We start from the raw sequence: 25,223 nt of genomic DNA, 5'->3' as shown, positions 1-25,223 counted from the left end.
TGAGTTGTTTAAACCAATGTGATTTTTTAGGAATCCCAAAACTACGTTGAGATCGCCCAGTGCCACTGGAGACATCAAAGGGGCTGTATATGCAGTACTCCCTTAACAACTTCTGGACTTCAGGAACTGAAGCCAATTTCTTTCTGGAAGAAAATCAACAGGCCGAAATTTGAACCTTAATGGACCCAATTTGAGACCCATAGACACTCCTGTTTGCAGGAAATGTAGAAATTAACCTAGTTGAAATTCTTCCGTGGAGCCTTCCTGGACTCACACCCTGGCACATATTTTCACCTAAGTGGTGATAATGTTGTGCGGTCACCTCCTTCCTGGCTCTGACCAGGGTAGGGATGACCTCTTCCGGAATGCCTCTTTCCCTTAGGATCCGGCGTTCACCCGCCTTGGCGTCAACGCAGCTGCGGTAAGTCCCGGAACAGACACGGTTCTTGCCGAATCAAGACCCTTCTTAGTATCTCTTGAAGTTCCGGGAACCAAGTCCTTCTTGGCCAAACCGGAGCCACGAGTATAGTTCTTACTCCTCTCCTTCCTATCATTTTCAATACATTGGGTATGAAAAGCAGAGGATGGAACACATACACCGACTGGTACACCGACGGTGTTACCAGAGCGTCCCAGCTATTGCCTGAGTGTCTCTTGACCTGGCGCTTCAGGTGGGACGCCATCATAACCACCTTTGGTCTTTCCCAACGGTTTACAATCATGTGGAAACTTCCAGATTAAGTTTCCACTTTTCCGGGTGGAATTCATTTATGCTGAGAAAATCTTCCCAGTTGCCCACTCCCGGAATGAACACTGCTGACAGTGTTATCACATGATTTTCCGCCCAGCGAAGAATCCTTGCTGTCATTGCCCTCCTGCTTCTTGTGTCGCCCCGTCTGATAACGTGGGCGACCGCCATGATGATGTCCTACTGGATCAGCACCGGTTGACTTTGAAGCAGGAGTCTTCCTAGGCTCAGAGCATTGTAAATTGCCCTTAGCTCCAGTATATTCATGTGGAGAGAAGTCTCCAGACTTGACCACACTTCCTTGGAAATTTTTTCCCTGTGTGACTACTCCCCAGCCTCTCAGGCTGGTATCCGTGGTCCCCAGAACACAGTCCTGAATGCTGAGTGTGCTGCCCTCTAAAAGATGAGCACTCTGCAGCCCCCACAGAAGAGACACCCTTGTCCTTGGAGACAGGATTATCCGCTGATGCATCTGAAAATGCGATCCGGACCATTCGTCCAGCAAATCCCCTGAGATCTGCCGAATGGAATCGCTTCGTAAGAAGCCACCATTTTTCCCAGGACTCCTGTGCATTGATGCACTGATACTTGGCCTGGTTTTAGGAGGTTTCTGACTAGGTCGAATAACTCCTTGGCTTTTTCCTCCCGGAGGAACACCTTTTTCTGGACTATGCCCAGAATCATTCCTAGGAACAGCAGACGTATCGTCGGAAAACAGCTGCGATTCTTGGAATATTTAGAATCCAGTCGTGCTGTCGTAGAACTACTTTAGATAGTGCTCTTCCGACCTCCAACTGTTCTCTGGAACTTGCCCTTTTCAGGATATCGTCCAAGTAAGGGATAATTTAGATGCCTTTTTTCTTTGAAGAAACATCTTTTCGGCCATTACCTTGGTAAAAGGCCCGGGGTGCCGTGGATAATTCAAACGGCATCGTCTGAAACTGATATTGACAGTTCTGTACCACGAACCAGAGGTACCCTTGTTGAGAAGGGCAAATTTGGACATGGAGGTAATCCTTGATGTCCAGGGACACCATATAGTCCCCTTTTTTCCGGTTCGCTATCACTGCTCTGAGTGACTCCATCTCGATTTGAACCTTTTATGTAAGTGTTCAAAGATTTCAGTTTAGACTATGTCTCACCAAGCCGTCTGGCGTCAGTACCACAATATAGTGTGGAAAAATAATACCCTTTTCCTTGTTGTAGGAGGGGTACTTTGATTATCACCTGCTGGATATACAGCTTGTGAATTGTTTCCAATGCTGCCTCCCTGTCGGAGGGAGCCGTTGGTAAAGCAGACTTCAGAAACCTGCGAGGAGAAGATGTCTCGACTCTCCAATCTGTACCCCTGGGATAATACTTGTACTATCTAGGGGTCAACCTGCGAGTGATCCCACTGCGCGCTGAGACTCTTGAGACTACCCCCCCACCTTGAGTCCGCTTGCATGGCCCCAGCGTCATGCTGAGGACTTGGCAGACGCGGTGGAGGGCTCCTTTTCCTGGGAAGGGGCTGCCTGCTGCAGTCTACTTCCCTTACCTCTATGTCTGGGCAGATATGACTGGCCTTTTGCCTGCATGCCCTCATGGGAAAGGAAGGATTGAGGCTGAAAAGACGGTGTCTTTTTCAGCTGAGATGTAACTTGGGGTAAAAAGGTTGGATTTCCCAGCTGTTGCCGTGGTCCCCAGGTCCGATGGACCGACCCCAACTAACTCCTTCCCTTTATACGGCAATACTTCCATGTGCCGTATGGGATCTGTATCACCTGACCACTGTCGTGTCCATGACATCTTCTGGGTGATATGGACAACGTACTTATCTTGATGCCAGAGAGCAAATATCCCTCTGTGCATCTCACGTACATATATATAGAATGCATCCTATTAAATGCTCTATATGAATAAAATATTTTCAGTCAGGGAATCCGACCAAGCCAACCCAGCACTGCATCTCCAGGCTGATGGCGATCGCTGGTCGCAGTATAACCACCGTATGTGTGTATATACTTTTTAGGATATCTTTCCAGCTTCCTATCAGCTGGCTCCTTGAGGGCGGCCGTATCTGGAGACGGTAACGCCACTTGATAAGCGTGTGAGCGCCTTATCACCCTAAGGGGTGTTTCCCAACGCGCCCTAATTTCTGGCGGGAAAGGGTATAACGCCAATATTTGCTATCGGGGTAACCCCACGCATCATCACACACTTCATTTTATTTTATCTGATTCAGGAAAAACTACAGGTAGTTTTTTCACTCCCACATAATACCCTTTTTTGTGGTACTTGTAGTATCAGAAATATGCAACACCTCCTTCATTGCCCTTAACGTGTGGCCCTAATGAGAAATACGTTTGTTTATTCACCGTCGACACTGGATTCAGTGTCCGTGTCTGTGTCTGTGTCGACCGACTGAGGTAAATGGGCGTTTTTAACGCCCCTGACGGTGTTTCTGAGACGCCTGGACCGGTACTAATAGTTTGTCGGCCGTCTCACGTCGTCAACCGACCTTGCAGCGTGTTGACATTCTCACGTAATTCCCTAAATAAGCCATCCATTCCGGTGTCGACTCCCTAGAGAGTGACATCACCATTACAGGCAATTTCTCCGCCTCCTCACCAACATCGTCCTCATACATGTCGACACACACGTACCGACACACAGCACACACACCGGGAATGCTCTGACAGAGGACAGGACCCACACTAGCCCTTTGGGGAGACAGAGTGAGAGTTTGCCAGCACACACCAAAACGCTATAATTATATAGGGACAACCTTATATAAGTGTTTTCCCTTATAGCATCTTTATATATATCTCAATATCGCCAAAATCAGTGCCCCCCCTCTCTGTTTTAACCCTGTTTCTGTAGTGCAGTGCAGGGGAGAGCCTGGGAGCCTTCTCTCCAGGCTTTCTGTGAGAGAAAATGGCGCTGTGTGCTGAGGAGATAGGCCCCGCCCCTTTTTCGGCGGGCTCGTCTCCCGCTATTTAGTGAATCTTGGCAGGGGTTAAATATCTCCATATAGCCTCTGGGGGCTATATGTGAGGTATTTTTCGCCAAAAAAGGTTTTCATTTGCCTCCCAGGGCGCCCCCCTCCCAGCGCCCTGCACCCTCAGTGACTGCCGTGTGAAGTGTGCTGAGAGGAAAATGGCGCACAGCTGCAGTGCTGTGCGCTACCTTTAGAAGACTGCAGGAGTCTTCAGCCGCCGATTCTGGACCTCTTCTTACTTCAGCATCTGCAAGGGGGCCGGCGGCGCGGCTCCGGTGACCATCCAGGCTGTACCTGTGATCGTCCCTCTGGAGCTGATGTCCAGTAGCCAAGAAGCCAATCCATCCTGCACGCAGGTGAGTTCACTCCTTCTCCCCTAAGTCCCTCGTTGCAGTGATCCTGTTGCCAGCAGGACTCACTGTAAACTAAAAAACCTAAGCTAAACTTTCTCTAAGCAGCTCTTTAGGAGAGCCACCTAGATTGCACCCTTCTCGGCCGGGCACAAAAATCTAACTGGAGTCTGGAGGAGGGTCATAGGGGGAGGAGCCAGTGCACACCACCTGATCGGAAAGCTTTACTTTTTGTGCCCTGTCTCCTGCGGAGCCGCTATTCCCCATGGTCCTTTCAGGAACCCCAGCATCCACAAGGACGATAGAGAAATCTAAATTGCAGTGTAAAAATAAAGCAGCCAGTATTTTATTTAGAAACAATAAAACTAACCAAATCGAAATCTCTCTGCACATGTTACATCTGCCTCCCCTGCAGTGCAACATGGTTTTGCCAATTAGAATGCTTTTTTGGTTTGCTAACAAACTCGAATAACCCCCATAATTCACAACCACCAGTCCTGAAGTCCGCAGTGTGAAATGTGTGGTGGTTTGAAAAGACAGCTATTGGTTGTTACACAAAGTGTCTAATTTACAGGTGTACGATAATGCCGCTGCACAACATAACAATGCAATTTGGAGCAGAACTGACACAACGTGGCGGATGCAGAGATTTAGCTACGCCCGTTTGTATAGTGTATACTGCGTATATTCCCACTGTCGCCTACAAAAAGAAAAAGGTGGCAATTTCTATGTTACCGCGATGAGACAGGTGCAAATATAACTGTTACTGAGTATTTTACCACCTTTTCTGCCCCCTTCCCAAAAGCACTGGACATGGCCTTTTCTGTAGGATGGCGGTATTTGCAGTAATGTTTATATGGTTTATATCCTCCTGTGTTCTGCATTCTTATGTCTGTATGATGTCTGTTGCTGAGCTTAGAAACATCTCTCTATACATAAGAAGCAGACTAGATGGGCCAAGTGGTTCTTATTTGCCATCAATTTCTATGTTTCTATGATACATACAGAGTGCTCAGTGTGAAATGTTTACTTACGGATTTCTTAAACACATCTCCGATGATAACCCCAGTGAATGTGTCCCATTCCTGCAACATGGAATTACAAATATTATTATACAATGACAGCTTCCCATTCTCAACACTCATCTGCTTTAATTATATTTCTGACATGCCAGCAAGTGTTAGAGAATTTGGGGGGTATTCAATTAGTGCTTTTTTTTTGACCAGTTGCAAAAACTGCACTTTTTGCCCGTTCTTTAGGTCGAATTTACATTCGACCTATTCAATGCCCATTCTGTTTTTTTGACTGGTCGAAAAATCCGGCAATGGCGAAAAGCACTTGTATCGTTGCTGACACACATGTTCTGACAGATTTGCGGGCAGTTTCGACTGTTTTTGGTGCAATTTTTGCACATGCCGATGGGTGAAAATGGCTAAAAATAAGATTTTAAACCTACCGGTAAATCTTTTTCTCGTAGTCCGTAGTCCGTAGTCTCGTAGTCCGTAAGGACCATGGGGATAGACGGGCTCCACAGGAGACATGGGCACTTTAAAAAAAACTTTAGGTCTGGGTGTGCACTGGCTCCTCCCTCTATGCCCCTCCTCCAGACCTCAGTTAGAGAAACTGTGCCCAGAGGAGACGGACATTATGAGGAAAGGATTTATGTTAATCCAAGGGCAAGATTCGTACCAGCCACACCAACCACACCGTATAACTTGTGATATACTAACCAGTTAACAGTATGAAAACAACATAGCATCAGTTCAAGATCGATAAAAACTATAACATAACCCTTATGTAAGCAATAACTATATACAAGTCTTGCAGAATTAGTCCGCACTTTGGACGGGCGCCCAGCATCCTCTACGGACTACGAGAAAAAGATTTACTGGTCGGTTTAAAATCTTATTTTCTCTTACGTCCTAGAGGATGCCGGGGACTCCGTAAGGACCATGGGGATTATACCAAAACTCCCAAACGGGCGGGAGAGTACGGATGACTCTGCAGCACCGATTGAGCAAACAGGAGGTCCTCCTCAGCCAGGGTCTCAAACTTATAAAACTTTGCAAAGATGTTTTAACCCGACCAAGTAGCAGCTCAGCACAGCTGTAGTGCCGAGACCCCTCGGGCAGCCGCCCAAGACGAGCCCACCTTCCTAGTGGAATGGGCCTTGATTTTGGTAACGGCAATCCTGCCGTAGAATGTGCCTGCTGAATCGTGTTACAGATCCAGCGAGCAATAGTCTGCTTTGAAGCAGGGGCACCAACCTTGTTGGCTGCATACAGGACAAATAGTGCTTCTGTTTTTCTGACTCTAGCCGTTCTGGCTACGTAAATTTTCAACGCCCTGACCACAGCAAGGGACTTGGAATCCTCCAAGTCACCACAATAGGTAGGTTCATATGAAAAGATGATCCCACCTTAGGCAAGAATTGAGGACGAGTCTGCAATTCCGCTCTAACCATATGGAAAAACCAGATAGGGGCTTTTATGAGACAAAGCCGCCAATTCCGACACTCGCCTAGCCGAAGCCAAGGCTAATAACATGACCACCTTTCAAGTGAGATATTTTAACTCCACCGTTTTAAGTGGTTCAAACCAATGCGACTTAAGGAAACTCAACACCACGTTAAGGTCCCAAGGCGCCACCGGAGGTAAAATAGGAGGCTGAATATGCAGCACTCCCTTCACAAAAGCCTGTACTTCTTGGAGAGAAGTCAATTCTTTTTGAAAGAAAAATGGATAAGGCCGAAATCTGAACCTTAATGGACCCTAATTTTAGGCCCAAATTCACTCCAGTTTGTAGAAAGTGAAGGAAACGGCCCAGATGGAATCCTTCCGTAGGAGCATTCCTGGCCTCCCAAGAAACATATTTTCGCCATATACGGTGATAATGTTTAGAAGTCACGTCCTTCCTAGCCTTTGTCAGCATAGGAATGACCTCATCCAAAATGCCTTCTCCGCGAGGATCTGGCGTTCAACCGCCATGCCGTCAAACGTAGCCGCGGCAAGTCTTGGAACAGACAGGGCCCCTGTTGCAACAGGTCCTGCCCTAGAGGAAGAGGCTACGGATCTTCTGTGAGCATTTCCTGCAGATCCGGATACCAGGTCCTTTTTGGCCAATCTGGAACAATGAGAATTTTTCTCACACCTCTCTTTCTTATGATTTTCAACACCTTGGGTATGAGAGGAAGAGGAGGAAATACATAGACCGACTGGAACACCCACGGTGTCCCTAGGGCGTCTACAGCTACCGCCTGAGGATCTTTTGACCTGGTGCAATACTTCTGTAGCTTTTTGTTGAGGCGGGACGCCCTCATGTCTATCTGGGGTAATCCCCACTGACTTGCAATCTGTGCGAAGACTTCCGGATGAAGTCCCCACTGTCCTGGATGCAGGTCGTGTCTGCTGAGGAAGTCTGCTTCCCAGTTGTCCACTCCCGGAATGAACACTGCTGACAGTGCGCTTACATGAATTTCCGCCCAGCGAAGAATTGTGGTGGCTTCCGCCATTGCCACTCTGCTCCATGTGCCGCCTTGGCGGTTTACATGAGCCACTGCGGTGATGTTGTCTGACTGGATCAGAATTGGTTGGTCGCGCAGTAATGTCTCTGCTTGACGTAGGGCACTCAGTTCCGGGATGTTGATGTGAAGACAAGTCTATTGACTTGACCAAAGACCTTGGAAGTTTCTTCCCTGTGTGACTGCTCCCCAACCTCTGAGGCTCGCGTCCGTGGTCACCAGGATCCAGTCCTGAATGTCGAACCTGCAGCCTTCTAGAAGGTGAGCACCACAGGAGAGATACCCTGGCCCTGGGGAACAGGGAGATCAACTGATGAATCTGTAGATGTGACCCGGACCACTTGTCCAGCAGGTCCCACTGGAAAGTCCTCGCAATGAGTCTGCCGAAGGGAATGATGCCACCATCTTTCCCAGGACTCGAGTGCAGTGATGCACTGACACCTGTTTTTGGTTTCAATAGGTTCCTGACTAGAGTCATGAGTTCCTGAGCTTTTTCTATCGGAAGATAAACTCTTTTCTGGTCTGTATCCAGAATCATACCCAACCAAGAAAGTCAGACGAGTCGTCGAAACCAACTGCGACTTCGGGATATTGAGAATCCAGACGTGTTTCTGTAACACCTTCAGTGAAAGTGATACACTGTTCAGTAGCTGCTTTCTTGATCTCGTTTTTATGAGGAGAACGTCTAAGTACGGGATAATTGTGACACCTTGCTTGCGAGGAGCACCATCATTTCCGCCATTACCCTGGTGAAAATCTCAAACGGCAACGTCTGAAATTGGTAATGACAATCCTGTACCGCAAATCTCAGGTACGCCTGATGAGGTGGATAAATGGGAACATGAAGGTATGCATCCTCTATGTCCAGAGATACCATAAAATTCCCCCCTTCTAGGCTGGCGATGACCGCTCTTAGTGATTCCATCTTGAACTTGAACCTTTTCAATTATAGGTTCAGAGATTTTTACATTTAATATGGGTGTGACCGAACTGTCCGGTTTCGGGACTACAAACAGGGTTGAGTATTATCCCCTTACTTGTTAAAGCTGGGGAACCTGCCCACCACCTGTTTAAGATACAATTTGTGAATTGCATTTAACACTATCTCCCCTTCCTGGGGAGAAGCTGGCAGGGCCGATTTGAAAAACCGGCGAGGAGGCACCTCTTTGAATTCCAGCTTGTAACCCTGAGAAACAATTTCTATTGCCCAGGGATTCACCTGCGAGTGAACCCAGATGTGGCTGAAAATTCGAAGACGTGCCCCCACTGGGGAGGACTCCTTTAGCGGAGCCCCAGCGTCATGCGGGTGGATTTTGCAGAGGCCGGGGAGGACTTCTGTTCCTTGGAACTAGCCGTGTTGTGCAGCTTTTTTCCTCTGCCCTAACCTCTGGCAAGAAGGGACGCACCTCGTACTTTCTTGTTTCTTTGTGATCGAAAGTACTGCATTTGGAAATGTGGTGCTTTCTTAGGCTGTGAGGGAATATAAGGCAAAAAAAATTAGATTTACCAGCTGTAGCTGTAGAGACCAGGTCCGAGAGACCTTCCCCAAACAATTCCTCACCCCTGTAAGGTAAAACCTCCATATGCCTCTTTGAGTCGGCATCACCTGTCCATTGCCGGGTCCATAGGACTCGTCTAGCAGAAGTCGACATAACGTCTTCGCATCTTTTATATGCCTTAGGGTCAATAAAATAGTATCCTTATCTAGGGTCTCAATTTCCGCTGATAAGGTATCTGTCCATTCTGCTACAGCGCTACAAACCCAGGCCGAAGCAATTGCCGGTTTGAGTAAGGTACCAGAATGTGTGCAAATGGACTTCAAGGTAATCTCCTGCTTGCGGTCAGCAGGATCCCTGAGGGTAGCCGTATCTTAGGATGGCCGCGCTACCTTTTTGGATTAGCGTGTCAATGCTTTCTCTGACGTCCTACGTGGATGCTGGGACTCCGTAAGGACCATGGGGAATAGCAGCTCCGCAGGAGACTGGGCACAACTAAAGAAAGCTTTAGGACTACCTGGTGTGTACTGGCTCCTCCCTCTATGCCCCTCCTCCAGACCTCAGTTAAAATTTTGTGCCTGGCTGAGCTGGATGCACACTAGGGGCTCTCCTGAGCTCTTAGAAAAATAAGTTTATTTTAGGTTTTTTATTTTCAGTAAGATCTGCTGGCAACAGACTCACTGCTACGAGGGACTAAGGGGAGAGAAGCGAACCTACCTGCTTGCAGCTAGCTTGGGCTTCTAGGCTACTGGACACCATTAGCTCCAGAGGGATCGAACACAGGCCCAGCCTCGGTCATCCGGTCCCGGAGCCGCGCCGCCGTCCCCCTTACAGAGCCAGAAGCAAGAAGAGGGTCCTGGAAATCGGCGGCAGAAGACTTCGGTCTTCATCAAGGTAGCGCACAGCACTGCAGCTGTGCGCCATTGCTTCCCATGCACACCTCACACTCCGGTCACTGATGGGTGCAGGGCGCTGGGGGGGGGGGGGGGGGGGGGGGGCGCCCTGGGCTGCAATATTAAGTACCTTGGCTGGCAAATAACACATAATATAGTCATAGAGACTATATATGTGTAAAATACCCCTGACAGATATACATAGAAAAAAGCGGGAGAAGTCCGCCGAAAAAGGGGCGGGGCTATCTCCCTCAGCACACTGGCGCCATTTTCCCTCACAGCTCCGCTGGAAGGATCGCTCCCAGGCTCTCCCCTGCAGTTTCCAGACAACATAGGGTAAAAAAGAGAGGGGGGGCACTACATTTAGGCGCAATATTGTGTATACAAGCAGCTATTGGGAAAAATCAATCAGTTATAGTATTAATCCCTGTGTTATATAGCGCTGTTGGTGTGTGCTGGCATACTCTCTCTCTGTCTCCCCAAAAGGCTTTGTGGGGTCCTGTCCTCAGTCAGAGCATTCCCTGTGTGTGTGAGGTGTGTCGGTACGGCTGTGTCGACATGTTTGATGAGGAGGCTTATGTGGAGGCGGAGCAGGTGCCGATAAATGTGATGTCACCCCCTGCGGAGTCGACACCTGAGTGGATGGACTTGTGGAAGGAATTACGTGAAAGTGTCAACTCCTTACATAAAAGGTTTGACGACATATCAGATGTTGGACAGCCGGCTTCTCAGCTTGTGCCTGCCCAGCTGTCTCAAAAGCCATCAGGGGCTCTAAAACGCCCGCTACCTCAGATGGCGGACACAGATGTCGACATGGATACTGAATCCAGTGTCGACGACGATGAGACTAATGTACATTCCAATAGGGCCACACGTTACATGATTGCGGCAATGAGAAATGTGTTGCACATTTCTGATATTACCCCAGGAACCACAAAAAAGGGTATTATGTTTGGGGAGAAAAAACTACCAGTGGTTTTTCCCCAATCTGAGGAATTAAATGAAGTGTGTGAAGAAGCGTGGGCTTCCCCCGATAAGAAACTGGTAATTTCTAAAAGCTTACTAATGGCGTACCCTTTCCCGCCAGAGGATAGGTCACGTTGGGAAACATTCCCTAGGGTGGATAAAGCGCTCACACGTCTGTCAAAGAAGGTGGCACTACCGTCTCCGGACACGGCCGCCCTAAAGGAGCCTGCTGATAGAAAGCAGGAGGCTATCCTGAAGTCTGTATATACACACTCAGGTATTATACTGAGACCAGCTATTGCTTCAGCATGGATGTGCAGTGCTGCAGCTGCGTGGTCAGATTCCCTGTCAGAAAATATTGATACCCTAGACAGGGACACTATATTGCTAACCATAGAGCATATAAAAGACGCAGTCTTATACATGAGAGATGCACAGAGGGATATTTGCCGGCTGGCATCTAAAATAAGTGCAATATCCATTTCTGCCAGGAGAGGATTATGGACTCGGCAGTGGACAGGTGATGCAGACTCTAAAAAGGCACATGGAAGTTTTGCCTTATAAGGGTGAGGAGTTATTTGGGGATGGTCTCTCGGACCTCGTTTCCGCAGCGATAGCTGGGAAGTCAGCATTTTTACCCCATGTTCCCTCACAGCCAAAGAAAGCACCGTATTATCAGGTACAGTCCTTTCGGCCTCAGAAAGGCAAGCGGGTTAAAGGCGCATCCTTTCTGCCCAGAGGCAGAGGTAGAGGGAAAAAGCTGCAGCATACAGCCAGTTCCCAGGAACAAAAGTCTTCCCCCGCTTCCTCTAAGTCCACCGCATGACGCTGGGGCTCCACAGGCGGAGCCAGGTACGGTGGGGGCCCGTCTCAAGAACTTCAGCTACCAGTGGACTCGCTCACGGGTGGATCCCTGGATTCTTCAAGTGGTATCTCAGGGGTACAAGCTGGAATTCGAGACGTCTCCCCCTCGCCGTTTCCTCAAATCGGCCGTGCCAACAACTCCCTCAGACAGGGAGGCAGTGCTGGAGGCAATTCACAAGCTGTATTCCCAGCAGGTGATAGTCAAGGTGCCCCTCCTTCAACAAGGACGGGGTTACTATTCCACAATGTTTGTGGTACCGAAACCTGACGGTTCGGTGAGACCCATTTTTAATTTTAAATCCTTGAACACTTATATAAAAAAATTCAAGTTCAAGATAGAATCGCTCAGGGCGGTTATTTCAAGCCTGGACGAGGGGGATTACATGGTATCACTGGACATCAAGGATGCTTACCTGCATGTCCCCATTTACCATCCTCACCAGGAGTACCTCAGATTTGTGGTACAGGATTGTAATTACCAATTCCAGACGTTGCCGTTTGGTCTGTCCACGGCACCGAGGGTATTTACCAAAGTAATGGCCGAAATGATGATACTCCTTCGAAAAAAAGGGAGTTTTAATTATCCCATACTTGGACGATCTCTTGATAAAGGCGAGGTCCAGGGAGCAGTTGTTGGTCGGGGTAGCACTCTCTCGGGAGGTGCTACAACAGCATGGTTGGATTCTAAATATTCCAAAGTCACAGCTGGTACCTACGACACGTCTACAGTTCCTGGGGATAGTTCTGGACACAGAACAGAAAAAAGTGTTTCTCCCGTAGGAGAAAGTCAAGGAGCTGTCATCTCTAGTCAGAGGCCTCCTGAAACCAAAACAGGTGTCGGTGCATCACTGCACGCGAGTCCTGGGAAAAATGGTAGCTTCCTACGAAGCAATTCCATTCGGCAGGTTCCATGCAAGGACTTTTCAGTGGGACCTGTTGGACAAGTGGTCCGGATCGCATCTTCAGATGCATCGGCTGATAACCCTGTCTCCAAGGACCAGGGTGTCTCTGCTGTGGTGGCTGCAGAGTGCTCATCCTCAAGAGGGCCGCAGATTCGGCATACGGGACTGGGTCCTGGTAACCACGGATGCCAGCCTTTGAGGCTGGGGGGCAGTCACACAGGGAAGAAACTTCCAAGGACTATGGTCAAGTCAGGAGACTTCCCTACACATAAATATTCTGGAACTGAGGGCCATTTACAATGCCCTAAGTCAGGCAAGACCCCTGCTTCAAAACCAGCCGGTACTGATCCAGTCAGACAACATCACGGCAGTCGCCCATGTAAACCGACAGGGCGGCACAAGAAGCAGGATGGCGATGGCAGAAGCCACAAGGATTCTCCGATGGGCGGAAAATCACATGTTAGCACTGTCAGCAGTGTTCATTCCGGGAGTGGACAACTGGGAAGCAGACTTCCTCAGCAGGCACGACCTCCACCCGGGAGAGTGGGGACTTCACCCAGAAGTCTTCCACCTGATTGTAAACCGTTGGGAAAAACCAAAGGTGGGCATGATGGCGTCCCGCCTAAACAAAAAGCTAGAAAGATATTGCGCCAGGTCGAGAGACCCTCAGGCAATAGCTGTGGACGCTCTAGTGACACCGTTGGTGTACCAGTCGGTTTATGTGTTCCCTCCGCTTCCTTTCATACCCAAGGTACTGAGGATAATAAGGAAAAGTGGAGTAAGAACTATACTCATTGTTCCGGATTGGCCAAGAAGAGCTTGGTACCCGGAACTTCAAGAAATTATCTCAGAGCACCCATGGCCTCTGCCGCTCAGACAGGACCTGCTGCAGCAGGGGCCATGTCTGTTCCAAGACTTACCGCGGCTGCGTTTGACGGCATGGCGGTTGAACGCCGGATCCTGAAGGAAAAGGGCATTCCGGAGGAAGTCATCCCTACGCTGATTAAAGCTAGGAAAGAAGTGACCGCAAACCATTATCACCGCATATGGCGAAAATATGTTGCGTGGTGTGAGGCCAGGAAGGCCCCAACGGAGGAATTTCAGCTGGGCCGTTTTCTGCACTTCCTACAGTCAGGGGTGGCTATGGGCCTAAAATTGGGTTCCATTAAGGTCCAGATTTCGGCTTTATCGATTTTCTTCCAAAAAGAACTGGCTTCCCTACCTGAAGTTCAGACATTTGTTAAGGGAGTGCTGCATATTCAGCCCCCTTTTGTGCCTCCAGTGGCACCTTGGGATCTCAACGTGGTGTTGGATTTCCTAAAGTCACATTGGTTTGAGCCACTTAAAACCGTGGAATTAAAATATCTCACGTGGAAAGTGGTCATGCTGTTGGCCTTGGCTTCTGCCAAGGCGTGTCAGAATTGGCGGCTTTGTCATGTAAAAGCCCTTATCTGATTTTCCATATGGATAGGGCAGAATTGAGGACTCGTCCCCAGTTTCTCCCTAAGGTGATATCAGCCTTTCATTTGAACCAACCTTTTGTGGTGCCTGCGGCTACTAAAGACTTGGAGGATTCCAAGTTGTTGGACGTAGTCAGGGCCCTGAAAATTTATGTTTCCAGGACAGCTAGTGTCAGGAAAACTGACTCGCTATTTATCCTGTATGCACCCAACAAGTTGGGTGCTCCTGCTTCAAAGCAGACTATTGCTCGCTGGATCTGTAGTACGATTCAGCTTGCACATTCTGCGGCTGGACTGCCGCATCCTAGATCAGTGAAAGCCCATTCCACGAGGAAGGTGGGCTCTTCTTGGGCGGCTGCCCGAGGGGTCTCGGCATTACAACTTTGCCGAGCAGCTACTTGGTCGGAGTCAAACACATTTGCTAAATTCTACAAGTTTGATACCCTGGCTGAGGAGGACCTAGAGTTTGCTCATCCGATGCTGCAGAGTCATCCGCACTCTCCCGCCCATTTGGGAGCTTTGGTATAATCCCCATGGTCCTTACGGAGTCCCAGCATCCACTTAGGACGTCAGAGAAAATAAGATTTTACTCACCGGTAAATCTATTTCTCGTAGTCCGTAGTGGATGCTGGGCGCCCGTCCCAAGTGCGGATTGTCTGCAATACTTGTATATAGTTATTGTTTAACTAAAGGGTTATTGTTGAGCCATCTGTTGAGAGGCTCAGTTATATTTCATACTGTTAACTGGGTATAGTATCACGAGTTATACGGTGTGATTGGTGTGGCTGGTATGAGTCTTACCCGGGATTCCAAATCCTCTCCTTATTGTGTCAGCTCTTCCGGGCACAGTATCCTGAGGTCTGGAGGAGGGTCATAGTGGGAGGAGCCAGTGCACACCAGGTAGTCCTAAAGCTTTCTTTAGATGTGCCCAGTCTCCTGCGGAGCCGCTATTCCCCATGGTCCTTACGGAGTCCCAGCATCCACTACGGACTACGAGAAATAGATTTACCGGTGAGTAAAATCTTATTTTTTCCACACTAGGGGAGGACTCTCACCGTATCCTGTCCGTTGGCGGGAAAGGATACGCCATTAGAATCCTTTTGGGAATCTGCCGTTTTTTGTCTGGAGATTCCCAAGCTTTTTCACATAATTCGTTCATCTCATGTGAGGGGGGAAATGTTACCTCAGGTTTCTTTCCCTTATACATGTGTACCCTCGTGTCAGGGACAGGGGGTTCCTCTGTGATATGCAAAACATCTTTGATTGCAATAATCATATACATTTAGCCAATTTTGGCTGTAATTTTGCATCATCGTAGTCGACACTGGAGTCAGAATCCGAGTTGGTATCTTTATCTATTATTTGGGATAGTGGGCGCTTTTGAGACCCCGAAGGTCCCTACGACATAGGGACAGACAAGGATTGACTCCCTGGCTTTACCCTAGCTTCAGCTCTAATTTTTTGTGCAATAAATTTACATTAACACATAAAACATTACACATATCCATCCAGTCAGGTGTCGGCGTGGTCGATGGAGACACCACATTCATTTGCTCCCCGTCTTCTCTAGGAGAGCCTTTTACCTCAGACATGTCGATACACTCGTACCGACACACCACACTCAGAGAATCCTCTTATCTGAACAGTTCCCTCACAAGGCCCTTTGGAGAGACAGAGAGAGTATGCCAGCACACACCCCAGCGCTATATGACCCAGGAAAAAACAGAATAAATATATGTTTACCCAGTAGCGCTGTGTATATATGTATATATGCGCCTAATTATGTGCCCCCCTTCTTCTTTAAAACCCTCTTTCACTGTGGTATAAGCAGGGGAGAGTCAGAGGAGCTTCCTCTCAGCTGTGCTGTGGAGAAAATGGCGCTGGTGGGTGCTGAGGGAGAAGCCCCGCCCCCCTCGGCGGCAGGCTTCTGTCCCGCTCAAATACATTGACCTGACCTGTGTTCCGACTCCCTCTGGAGCTAATGGTGTCCAGTAGCCTAAGAAGCAGAGCCTTGAAACTCACAGAAGTAGGTCTGCTTCTCTCTCCTCAGTCCCTCGATGCAGGGAGTCTGTTGCCAGCAGGCTCCCTGAAAATAAAAAACCTAACAAAATACTTTCTGACAGGAAACTCAGGAGAGCTCCCTGTAATGCACCCAGTCTCCTCTGGGCACAGTATCAAACTGTGGTCTGGAGGCGGGGCATAGAGGGAGGGGCCAGTGCACACCCAGACCTAAAGTCTTTCTTAAAGTACCCATGTCTCCTGCGGAGCCCGTCTATCCCCATGGTCCTTACGGAGTCCCCAGCATCCTCTAGGACATAAGAGAAAAAATGGGTGAAAATGCCTGCAATTGAATACCGTGTCGAATTAGTGCCACTTAATTGAATACCCCCCTTTGTCTGTTGTTCTGTATAAATGTATTACAGGTGACACATGCACTGACTAGTTCCAAATTGGGGAGATGACTTCAGTGTGTGGGTAACTGTAAGGGGCTCGCTAAGTAAATGGCAGTATTCCAGAGTGATCCTTGTAACACAGCCATTGGCCTGACTGGTTTGATCTCATTTTAGGTTTACGTTCATGTCAGTAATGAAGCGTCAGTGGAAACATGTTTGCAGTGTATAACATGACAATTACCAGGATTCAGCGGAACTACATAGCTTGTTCGTTGCATTACTTGCATGAATGCTCCCCCAGGAGTCCATACAGAACATATATGCATTAGGGGGACGTTTTAGGGATTGCTTACGTTCGCCTGGAATAACTCGGAGTGCATGCCGCGCACGAAATGTAGGGCAAACATCAGCTGATCGGCCTGGAGAAAGAAACAGTGTGTTAAAAAGCACAATTTCCAAAGAAAAAGATATTCTCAAATAATACTGATGACCATATATTTCCCTCAGCCTGGAATGCACAGTTATGTGTTATACAGAAAGTGACAAAAACCACTAAACAAAAACACTGATCGCTGGGAACGATGGCACATACCAAACACTGCAAGGGGCACTGCCACATAAGTCATATGGACATGAGTGCTTAAGGCAGGGTAGGGAAGACGGGTCAGCTTCTAAAAGTACTTGTGGTATCATTTTGCTATGTTCCATATTTAGTAAATTAAAATCAATCAATCAATCTAGAAAACCTAAAATCCCAAACATTTCTTTTAACAGATTTATTAATTGCAGCAATCTAGCAATATTATTTTTTTTAAAACATAAAAAAAATGTTCAGTTCTTATAATAAACATACAGCAAAAGAAAGGCGAATTTTCTAGTGAATGTGGATAAAGCTACTGCAAACATTCAAAGGAAATCAATAATACACGCACACAAACACAATCACATGACTACTTCTATGACAACCGGCTCTATGTGATTACCTACAGATGTGTCCTCCTACATACTTGCTGCAGTCACATTAAACAGCTCTTCTAGTCATGCCATCTCGGTACTGCTGCAACGTTTTCCATTTAAATGCGTCTAAGTTGCATCGATAATAAGAATTTACTTACCGATAATTCTATTTCTCGTAGTCCGTAGTGGATGCTGGGGACTCCGTAAGGACCATGGGGAATAGCGGCTCCGCAGGAGACTGGGCACAAAAGTAAAGCTTTAGAACTACCTGGTGTGCACTGGCTCCTCCCCCTATGACCCTCCTCCAAGCCTCAGTTAGGATACTGTGCCCGGACGAGCGTACACAATAAGGAAGGATTTTGAATCCCGGGTAAGACTCATACCAGCCACACCAATCACACCATATAACTTGTGATCTAAACCCAGTTAACAGCATGATAACAGAGGAGCCTCTGAAAAGATGGCTCACAACAATAATAACCCGATTTTTGTAACTATGTACAAGTAATGCAGATAATCCGCACTTGGGATGGGCGCCCAGCATCCACTACGGACTACGAGAAATAGAATTATCGGTAAGTAAATTCTTATTTTCTCTGACGTCCTAGTGGATGCTGGGGACTCCGTAAGGACCATGGGGATTATACCAAAGCTCCCAAACGGGCGGGAGAGTGCGGATGACTCTGCAGCACCAAATGAGAGAACTCCAGGTCCTCCTCAGCCAGGGTATCAAATTTGTAGAATTTTACAAACGTATTTGCTCCTGACCAAGTAGCTGCTCGGCAAAGTTGTAAAGCCGAGACCCCTCGGGCAGCCGCCCAAGATGAGCCCACCTTCCTTGTGGAATGGGCTTTTACAGATTTTGGCTGTGGCAGGCCTGCCACAGAATGTGCAAGCTGAATTGTACTACAAATCCAACGAGCAATAGTCTGCTTAGAAGCAGGAGCACCCAGCTTGTTGGGTGCATACAGAATAAACAACGAGTCAGATTTTCTGACTCCAGCCGTCCTGGAAACCTATATTTCCAGGGCCCTGACAACGTCTAGCAACTTGGAGTCCTCCAAGTCCCTAGTAGCCGCAGGCACCACAATAGGTTGATTCAGGTGAAACGCTGAAAACCACCTTAGGGAGAAACTGAGGACAAGTCCTCAATTCCGCCCTGTCCGAATGGAAAATCAGATGAGGGCTTTTACAGGATAAAGCCGCCAATTCTGACACGCACCTGGCCCAGGCCAGGGCCAACAGCATGACCACTTTTCATGTGAGATATTTTAACTCCACATATTTAAGTGGTTCAAACCAATGTGACTTTTGGAACCCAAAAACTACATTTAGATCCCAAGGTACCACTGGAGGCACAAAAGGAGGCTGTATATGCAGTACCCCTTTCACAAACGTCTGAACTTCAGGGACTGAAGCTAGTTCTTTTTGGAAGAAAATTGACAGGGCCGAAATTAGAACCTTAATGGACCCCCATTTCAGGCCCATAGACACTCCTGTTTGCAGGAAATGTAGGAATCGACCTAGTTGAAAATTCCTCCGTCGGGGCCTTACTGGCCTCGCACCACGCAACATATTTTCGCCAAATGCGGTGATAATGTTTTGCGGTTATATCTTTCCTGGCTTTGATCAGGATAGGAATGACTTCATCCGGAATGCCTTTCTCCTTCAGGATCCGGCGTTCAACCGCCATGCCGTCAAACGCAGCCGCGGTAAGTCTTGAAACAGACAGGGTCCTTGCTGGAGCAGGTCCCTTCTGAGAGGTAGAGGCCACGGATCCTCCGTGAGCATCTCTTGAAGTTCCGGTTACCAAGTCCTTCTTGGCCAATCCGGAGCCACGAATATAGTGCTTACGCCTCTCCATCTTATAATTCTCAGTACCTTGGGTATGAGAGGCAGAGGAGGGAACACATACACTGACTGGTACACCCACTGTGTTACCAGAGCGTCTACAGCTATTGCCTGAGGGTCCCTTGACCTGGCGCAATACTTGTCGAGTTTTATAAACATGTGGAAGACTTCTGGGTGAAGTCCCCACTCTCCCGGGTGGGGTCGTGTCTGCTGAGGAAGTCTGCTTCTCAGTTGTCCACTCCCGGAATGAATACTGCTGACAGTGCTATCACATGATTTTCCGCCCAGCGAAGAATCCTTGCAGCTTCTGCCTTGCCCTCCTGCTTCTTGTGTCACCCTGTCTGTTTACGTGGGTGACTGCCGTGATGTTGTCCTAATGGATCAACTCCGGGTGACCTTGAAGCAGAGGTCTTGCTGAGCTTAGAGCATTGTAAATGGCCCTTAGCTTCAGGATATTTATGTGAAGTGATGTCTCCAGGCTTGACCATAAGCTCTGGAAATTCCTTCCCTGTGTGACTGCTCCCCAGCCTCGCAGGCTGGCATCCGTGGTCACCAGGACCCAGTCCTGAATGTCGAATCTGCGGCCCTCTAGAAGATGAGCACTCTGCAACCACCACAGGAGAGACACCCTTGTGCTTGGTGACAGGGTTATCTGCTGATGCATCTGAAGATGCGACCCGGACCATTTGTCCAGCAGGTCCCACTGGAAAGTTCTTGCGTGGAATCTACCGAATGGGATTGCTTCGTAGGAAGCCACCATTTTTCCCAGAACCCTTTCATTGATGTACTGAGACTTGGCTCGGTTATAGGAGGTTCCCGACTAGCTCGGATAACTCCCTGACTTTCTCCTCCGGGAGAAACACCTTTTTCTGGACTGTGTCCAGGATCATCCCTAGGAACAGAAGACGAGTCGTCGGAATCAGCTGCGATTTTGGAATATTGAGAATCCAATCGTGCTGCCGCAACACTACCTGAGATAGTGCTACACCGACCTCCAACTGTTCCCTGGATCTTACCCTTATCAGGGAATCGTCCAAGTAAGGGATAACTAAAATTCCCTTCCTTCGAAAGAGTATCATCATTTCGGCCATTACCTTGGTAAAGACCCGGGGTGCCGTGGACCATCCATACGGCAGCGTCTGAAACTGATAGTGACAGTTCTGTACCACAAACCTGAGGTACCCTTGGTGAGAAGGGTAAATTGGGACATGAAGGTAAGCATCCTTGATGTCCCGAGACATCATGTAGTCCCCTTCTTCCAGGTTCGCAATCACTGCTCTGAGTGACTCAATCTTGAATTTGAACCTCCGTATGTAAGTGTTCAAGATTTTAGATTTAGAATCGGTCTCACCTAGCCGTCCGGCTTCGGTACCACAACAGTGTGGAATAATACCCCGTCCCCTGTTGCAGGAGGGGTACCTTGATTATCACCTGCTGGGAATATAGCTTGTGAATGTCTTCCAAAACTGCCTCCCTGTCAGAGGGAGACATCGGTAAAGCCGACTTTAGGAAACGGCGAGGGGGAGACGTCTCGAATTCCAATTTGTACCCCTGAGATATCACCTGAAGGATCCAGGGGTCTAATTGCGAGTGAGCCCACTGCGCGCTGAAATTCATTGAGACGGGCCCCCACCGTGCCTGATTCTGCTTGTAAAGCCCCAGCGTCATACTGAGGGCTTGGCAGAGGCGGGAGAGGGCTTCTGTTCCTGGGAACTGGCTGATTTCTGCAGCCTTTTTCCTCTCCCTCTGTCACGGGGCAGAAATGAGGAACCTTTTGCCCGCTTGCCCACGAAAGGACTGCGCCTGATAATACGGCGTCTTCTTATGTTGAGAGGCGACCTGGGGTACAAACGTGGATTTCCCAGCTGTTGCCGTGGCCACCAGGTCTGAAGGACCGACCCCAAATAACTCCTCCCCTTAATAAGGCAATACTTCCAAATGCCGTTTGGAATCCGCATCACCTGACCACTGTCGTGTCCATAACCCTCTACTGGCAGAAATGGACAACGCACTTAGACTTGATGCCAGTCGGCAAATATTCCGCTGTGCATCACGCATATATAGAAATGCATCTTTTAAATGCTCTATAGGCAATAATTTCAGTCAGGGAATCCGACCACGCCAACCCAGCACTTCACATCCAGGCTGAGGCGATTGCTGGTCGCAGTATAACACCAGTATGTGTGTAAATACATTTTAGGATACCCTCCTGCTTTCTATCAGCAGGATCCTTAAGGGCGGCCATCTCAGGAGAGGGTAGAGCCCTTGTTCTTACAAGCGTGTGAGCGCTTTATCCACCCTAGGGGGTGTTTCCCAACGCACCCTAACCTCTGGCGGGAAAGGATATAATGCCAATAACATTTTAGAAATTATCAGTTGTTATCGGGGGAAACCCACGCATCATCACACACCTCATTTAATTTCTCAGATTCAGGAAAACTACAGGTAGTTTTTCCTCACCGAACATAATACCCCTTTTTGGTGGTACTCGTATTATCAGAAATGTGTAAAACATTTTTCATTGCCTCAATCATGTAACGTGTGGCCCTACTGGAAGTCACATTTGTCTCTTCACCGTCGACACTGGAGTCAGTATCCGTGTCGGCGTCTATATCTGCCATCTGAGGTAACGGGCGCTTTAGAGCCCCTGACGGCCTATGAGACGTCTGGACAGGCACAAGCTGAGTAGCCGGCTGTCTCATGTCAACCACTGTCTTTTATACAGAGCTGACACTGTCACGTAATTCCTTCCAACAGTTCATCCACTCAGGTGTCGACCCCCTAGGGGGTGACATCACTATTACAGGCAATCTGCTCCGTCTCCACATCATTTTTCTCCTCATACATGTCGACACAAACGTACCGACACACAGCACACACACAGGGAATGCTCTGATAGAGGACAGGACCCCACTAGCCCTTTGGGGAGACAGAGGGAGAGTTTGCCAGCACACACCAGAGCGCTATATATATACAGGGATAACCTTATATAAGTGTTTTTCCCCTTATAGCTGCTGTATTTTTAATACTGCGCGTAATTAGTGCCCCCCTCTCTTTTTTAACCCTTTCTGTAGTGTAGTGACTGCAGGGGAGAGCCAGGGAGCTTCCCTCCAACGGAGCTGTGAGGGAAAATGGCGCCAGTGTGCTGAGGAGATAGGCTCCGCCCCTTCTCGGCGGCCTTATCTCCCGTTTTTCTGTGTATTCTGGCAGGGGTTAAATTCATCCATATAGCCCAGGAGCTATATGTGATGCATTTTTTGCCATCCAAGGTGTTTTTATTGCGTCTCAGGGCGCCCCCCCCCCAGCGCCCTGCACCCTCAGTGACCGGAGTGTGAAGTGTGCTGAGAGCAATGGCGCACAGCTGCAGTGCTGTGCGCTACCTTGTTGAAGACAGGACGTCTTCTGCCGTCGATTTTCCGGACCTCTTCTGTCTTCTAGCTCTGTAAGGGGGCCCGCGGCGCGGCTCTGGGACCTATCCATGGCTGGGCCTGTGATCGGTCCCTCTGGAGCTAATGTCCAGTAGCCTAAGAAGCCCAATCCACTCTGCACGCAGGTGAGTTCGCTTCTTCTCCCCTTAGTCCCTCGATGCAGTGAGCCTGTTGCCAGCAGGTCTCACTGAACATAAAAAACCTAAAACTAAACTTTTCACTAAGCAGCTCAGGAGAGCCACCTAGTGTGCACCCTTCTCGTTCGGGCACAAACATCTAACTGAGGCTTGGAGGAGGGTCATAGGGGGAGGAGCCAGTGCACACCAGGTAGTTCTAAAGCTTTACTTTTGTGCCCAGTCTCCTGCGGAGCCGCTATTCCCCATGGTCCTTACGGAGTCCCCAGCATCCACTAGGACGTCAGAGAAATGTGAATAGGATTCACAAACAGCTTATGCTGATTAAAATGATATGCGGCTTGCCTTTATTCCAGGGCTTGACAAACTTCTCTAAAATCTAGGAGCCAGGATGAAAGTGTAGGAGCCAGGAGCCAGACCCCCGACCCCACACCCCCAACCCGCCCAAAAAAATTTACTGAAACCCCCCTGCCAAAGCCACATTACTGAGCAGCTTCCCCCTCATCCCCAGGCAAACCAACCCCCACAGCTACACCAACCAATAGGATAGCCCCTGACAGACCAACCCTCTGCATCCAAACGGCAGCTAGCCCCCAGGCAAACAACACCCCCTTCCTTTCCCCCCACCAGCCATCCCTGGCCACGAATAGATCCTCTTATTGGAGATCTCTATGCAGCCAGTTTGGGGACAGCAGACAGAGCAGGATGGGACAGACAATCCGCACTCCAGTGCAGAAAATGGCTGAGTCAATACAGGCATGCCTTCAAAAATCTCAACTGGGGCTGTTGCGGCTGAAGAGGATCTGCTTCCTCCCTCCAAAATCTGGTAGCCAGGCTGCTAATTCTAGGAGCCATGGCTACCGGGCCGCTGGGATTTGTCGAGCCTTGTTTTATTCTGTGTGTGACTGCGGCTGTATCTGCATACAGAATGCTATGTTACAGTGTTTTTCTGGAAACGACTGTAACGTAGCATTTTGCATGCAGATAGAGTCATACACACAATATAGGAATGCCGCATATCGTTTTAATCAACATAAGCTGCTTGTGCGTCCTATTCAGATAGTGATGCATTTTCGGCAAACAAATACACCCGACGTTAGCAGAGTTGCCTGGGAGATGTCGGCTGACTCAAATCAGGCATCTCCGGCAGCATGGCGTATTGAGGTAAGATGTAGGAGGACACATCTGTATATATAACTATATAGAGAGACAGGAAGCAAACACTAATAGCAGAGTGAAATAACAAAGCACAATAGTCCGCAGCCCAATTTCTCCGATATTGCGGAACAATGTCGTCACTGAGAATTCGATCCATAGGATCTGGCTATCTTTATAGCCACGTTATGGATAGATTTCTGTGCAGATCAGTACAACTTTTTTGGGAAGATCTTCAATGAAGCCCTAGTCAGTAATTAGGAGACACACAGATAGTATACATTCAAAATGATGACACAAGAATGTCGGCATTCAACATGACGACACTGAGAGAATATCGACTGTCGATTGAAGGGTTAGTTTAAGTCATTGGGAAAACACACTGCATGTAGACCGTCAACATTCACAATGTCAATATTCTGGCAATGACGACCATAACTGCATGTCAGTGTTGACATGCTGTCCATGTCGGCATTCTGAATGTCCTCTTTTTAATCCACACCCATGCACAACAGCTCAAGACAGGATATGCAGTTCTCAACAATGCTAGGGTCTTTGTTATATCCCGCAGCAGTCCCCATCAGGTCTCAGAGCGGCTCGATAACAAGCTGCCACGGACCCTGAGCCTTGTCAGTATATGATAGGACACTGATCTCTCATTGGATGAAGGTTTAGTTTTTGGTCCTACACTGAACATGATACAGCTGCTGGAGTTCTCTATAGAAAGCCTATACAGTAGCAGTGCATCAGACACACTGGGAGCAGAGCACGGAAAGAAGGTTACAATAGGCCTCTAGGGGCTGTGGTCACCAAGTACAGCATTTTATATATTACATCAGTCAGCATGCGACTTGTTCTGTATTGTATAACAGCCGATGTGCAATGGGATCTCTATTGTACACCAGTCATACTGTGCATCTCTGCACACAGTCACTGTGCTGATCTAATGTGTGTGGCTGGCTCCTGTCATAATGTGGGGACACTGCAGATACAGATGAGCCCTTATACATCTTTGCTGCAGTCACGCCAAACAGCCCCTCTTGGCACGCCAGGACGCACGAGAATCTTCTAGCGTTGGGTATCTTTTTGCGGAAAATGCATCTAATTTGCACCACACGAGGAGACT

At 48.4% G+C, this 25,223-nt stretch overlaps 1 protein-coding gene across 3 annotated transcripts in view; it reads right to left on the bottom strand.

Moving 5' to 3' along the window:
• DYNC2H1 (dynein cytoplasmic 2 heavy chain 1) overlaps positions 1–25,223 on the bottom strand; it is a 1,021,614-nt gene that overhangs the window by 391,682 nt on the left and 604,709 nt on the right. For all 3 annotated transcript variants that reach the window (XM_063951545.1, XM_063951543.1, XM_063951544.1), the window contains 2 exons: positions 16,926–16,991; positions 5,113–5,163 (listed from right to left, as the gene is read on the bottom strand). In XM_063951545.1, coding sequence (XP_063807615.1) covers positions 5,113–5,163; positions 16,926–16,991 — 117 coding nt within the window. The remainder of the gene's footprint in view (positions 1–5,112; positions 5,164–16,925; positions 16,992–25,223) is intronic.

The sequence above is a fragment of the Pseudophryne corroboree genome, chromosome 2, assembly GCF_028390025.1.
Source record: "Pseudophryne corroboree isolate aPseCor3 chromosome 2, aPseCor3.hap2, whole genome shotgun sequence".
NCBI classification, from domain to species: domain Eukaryota; kingdom Metazoa; phylum Chordata; class Amphibia; order Anura; family Myobatrachidae; genus Pseudophryne; species Pseudophryne corroboree.
Note: the sequence above shows the minus strand (reverse complement) of the source record. Positions and strands in the feature narration are given on the sequence as shown.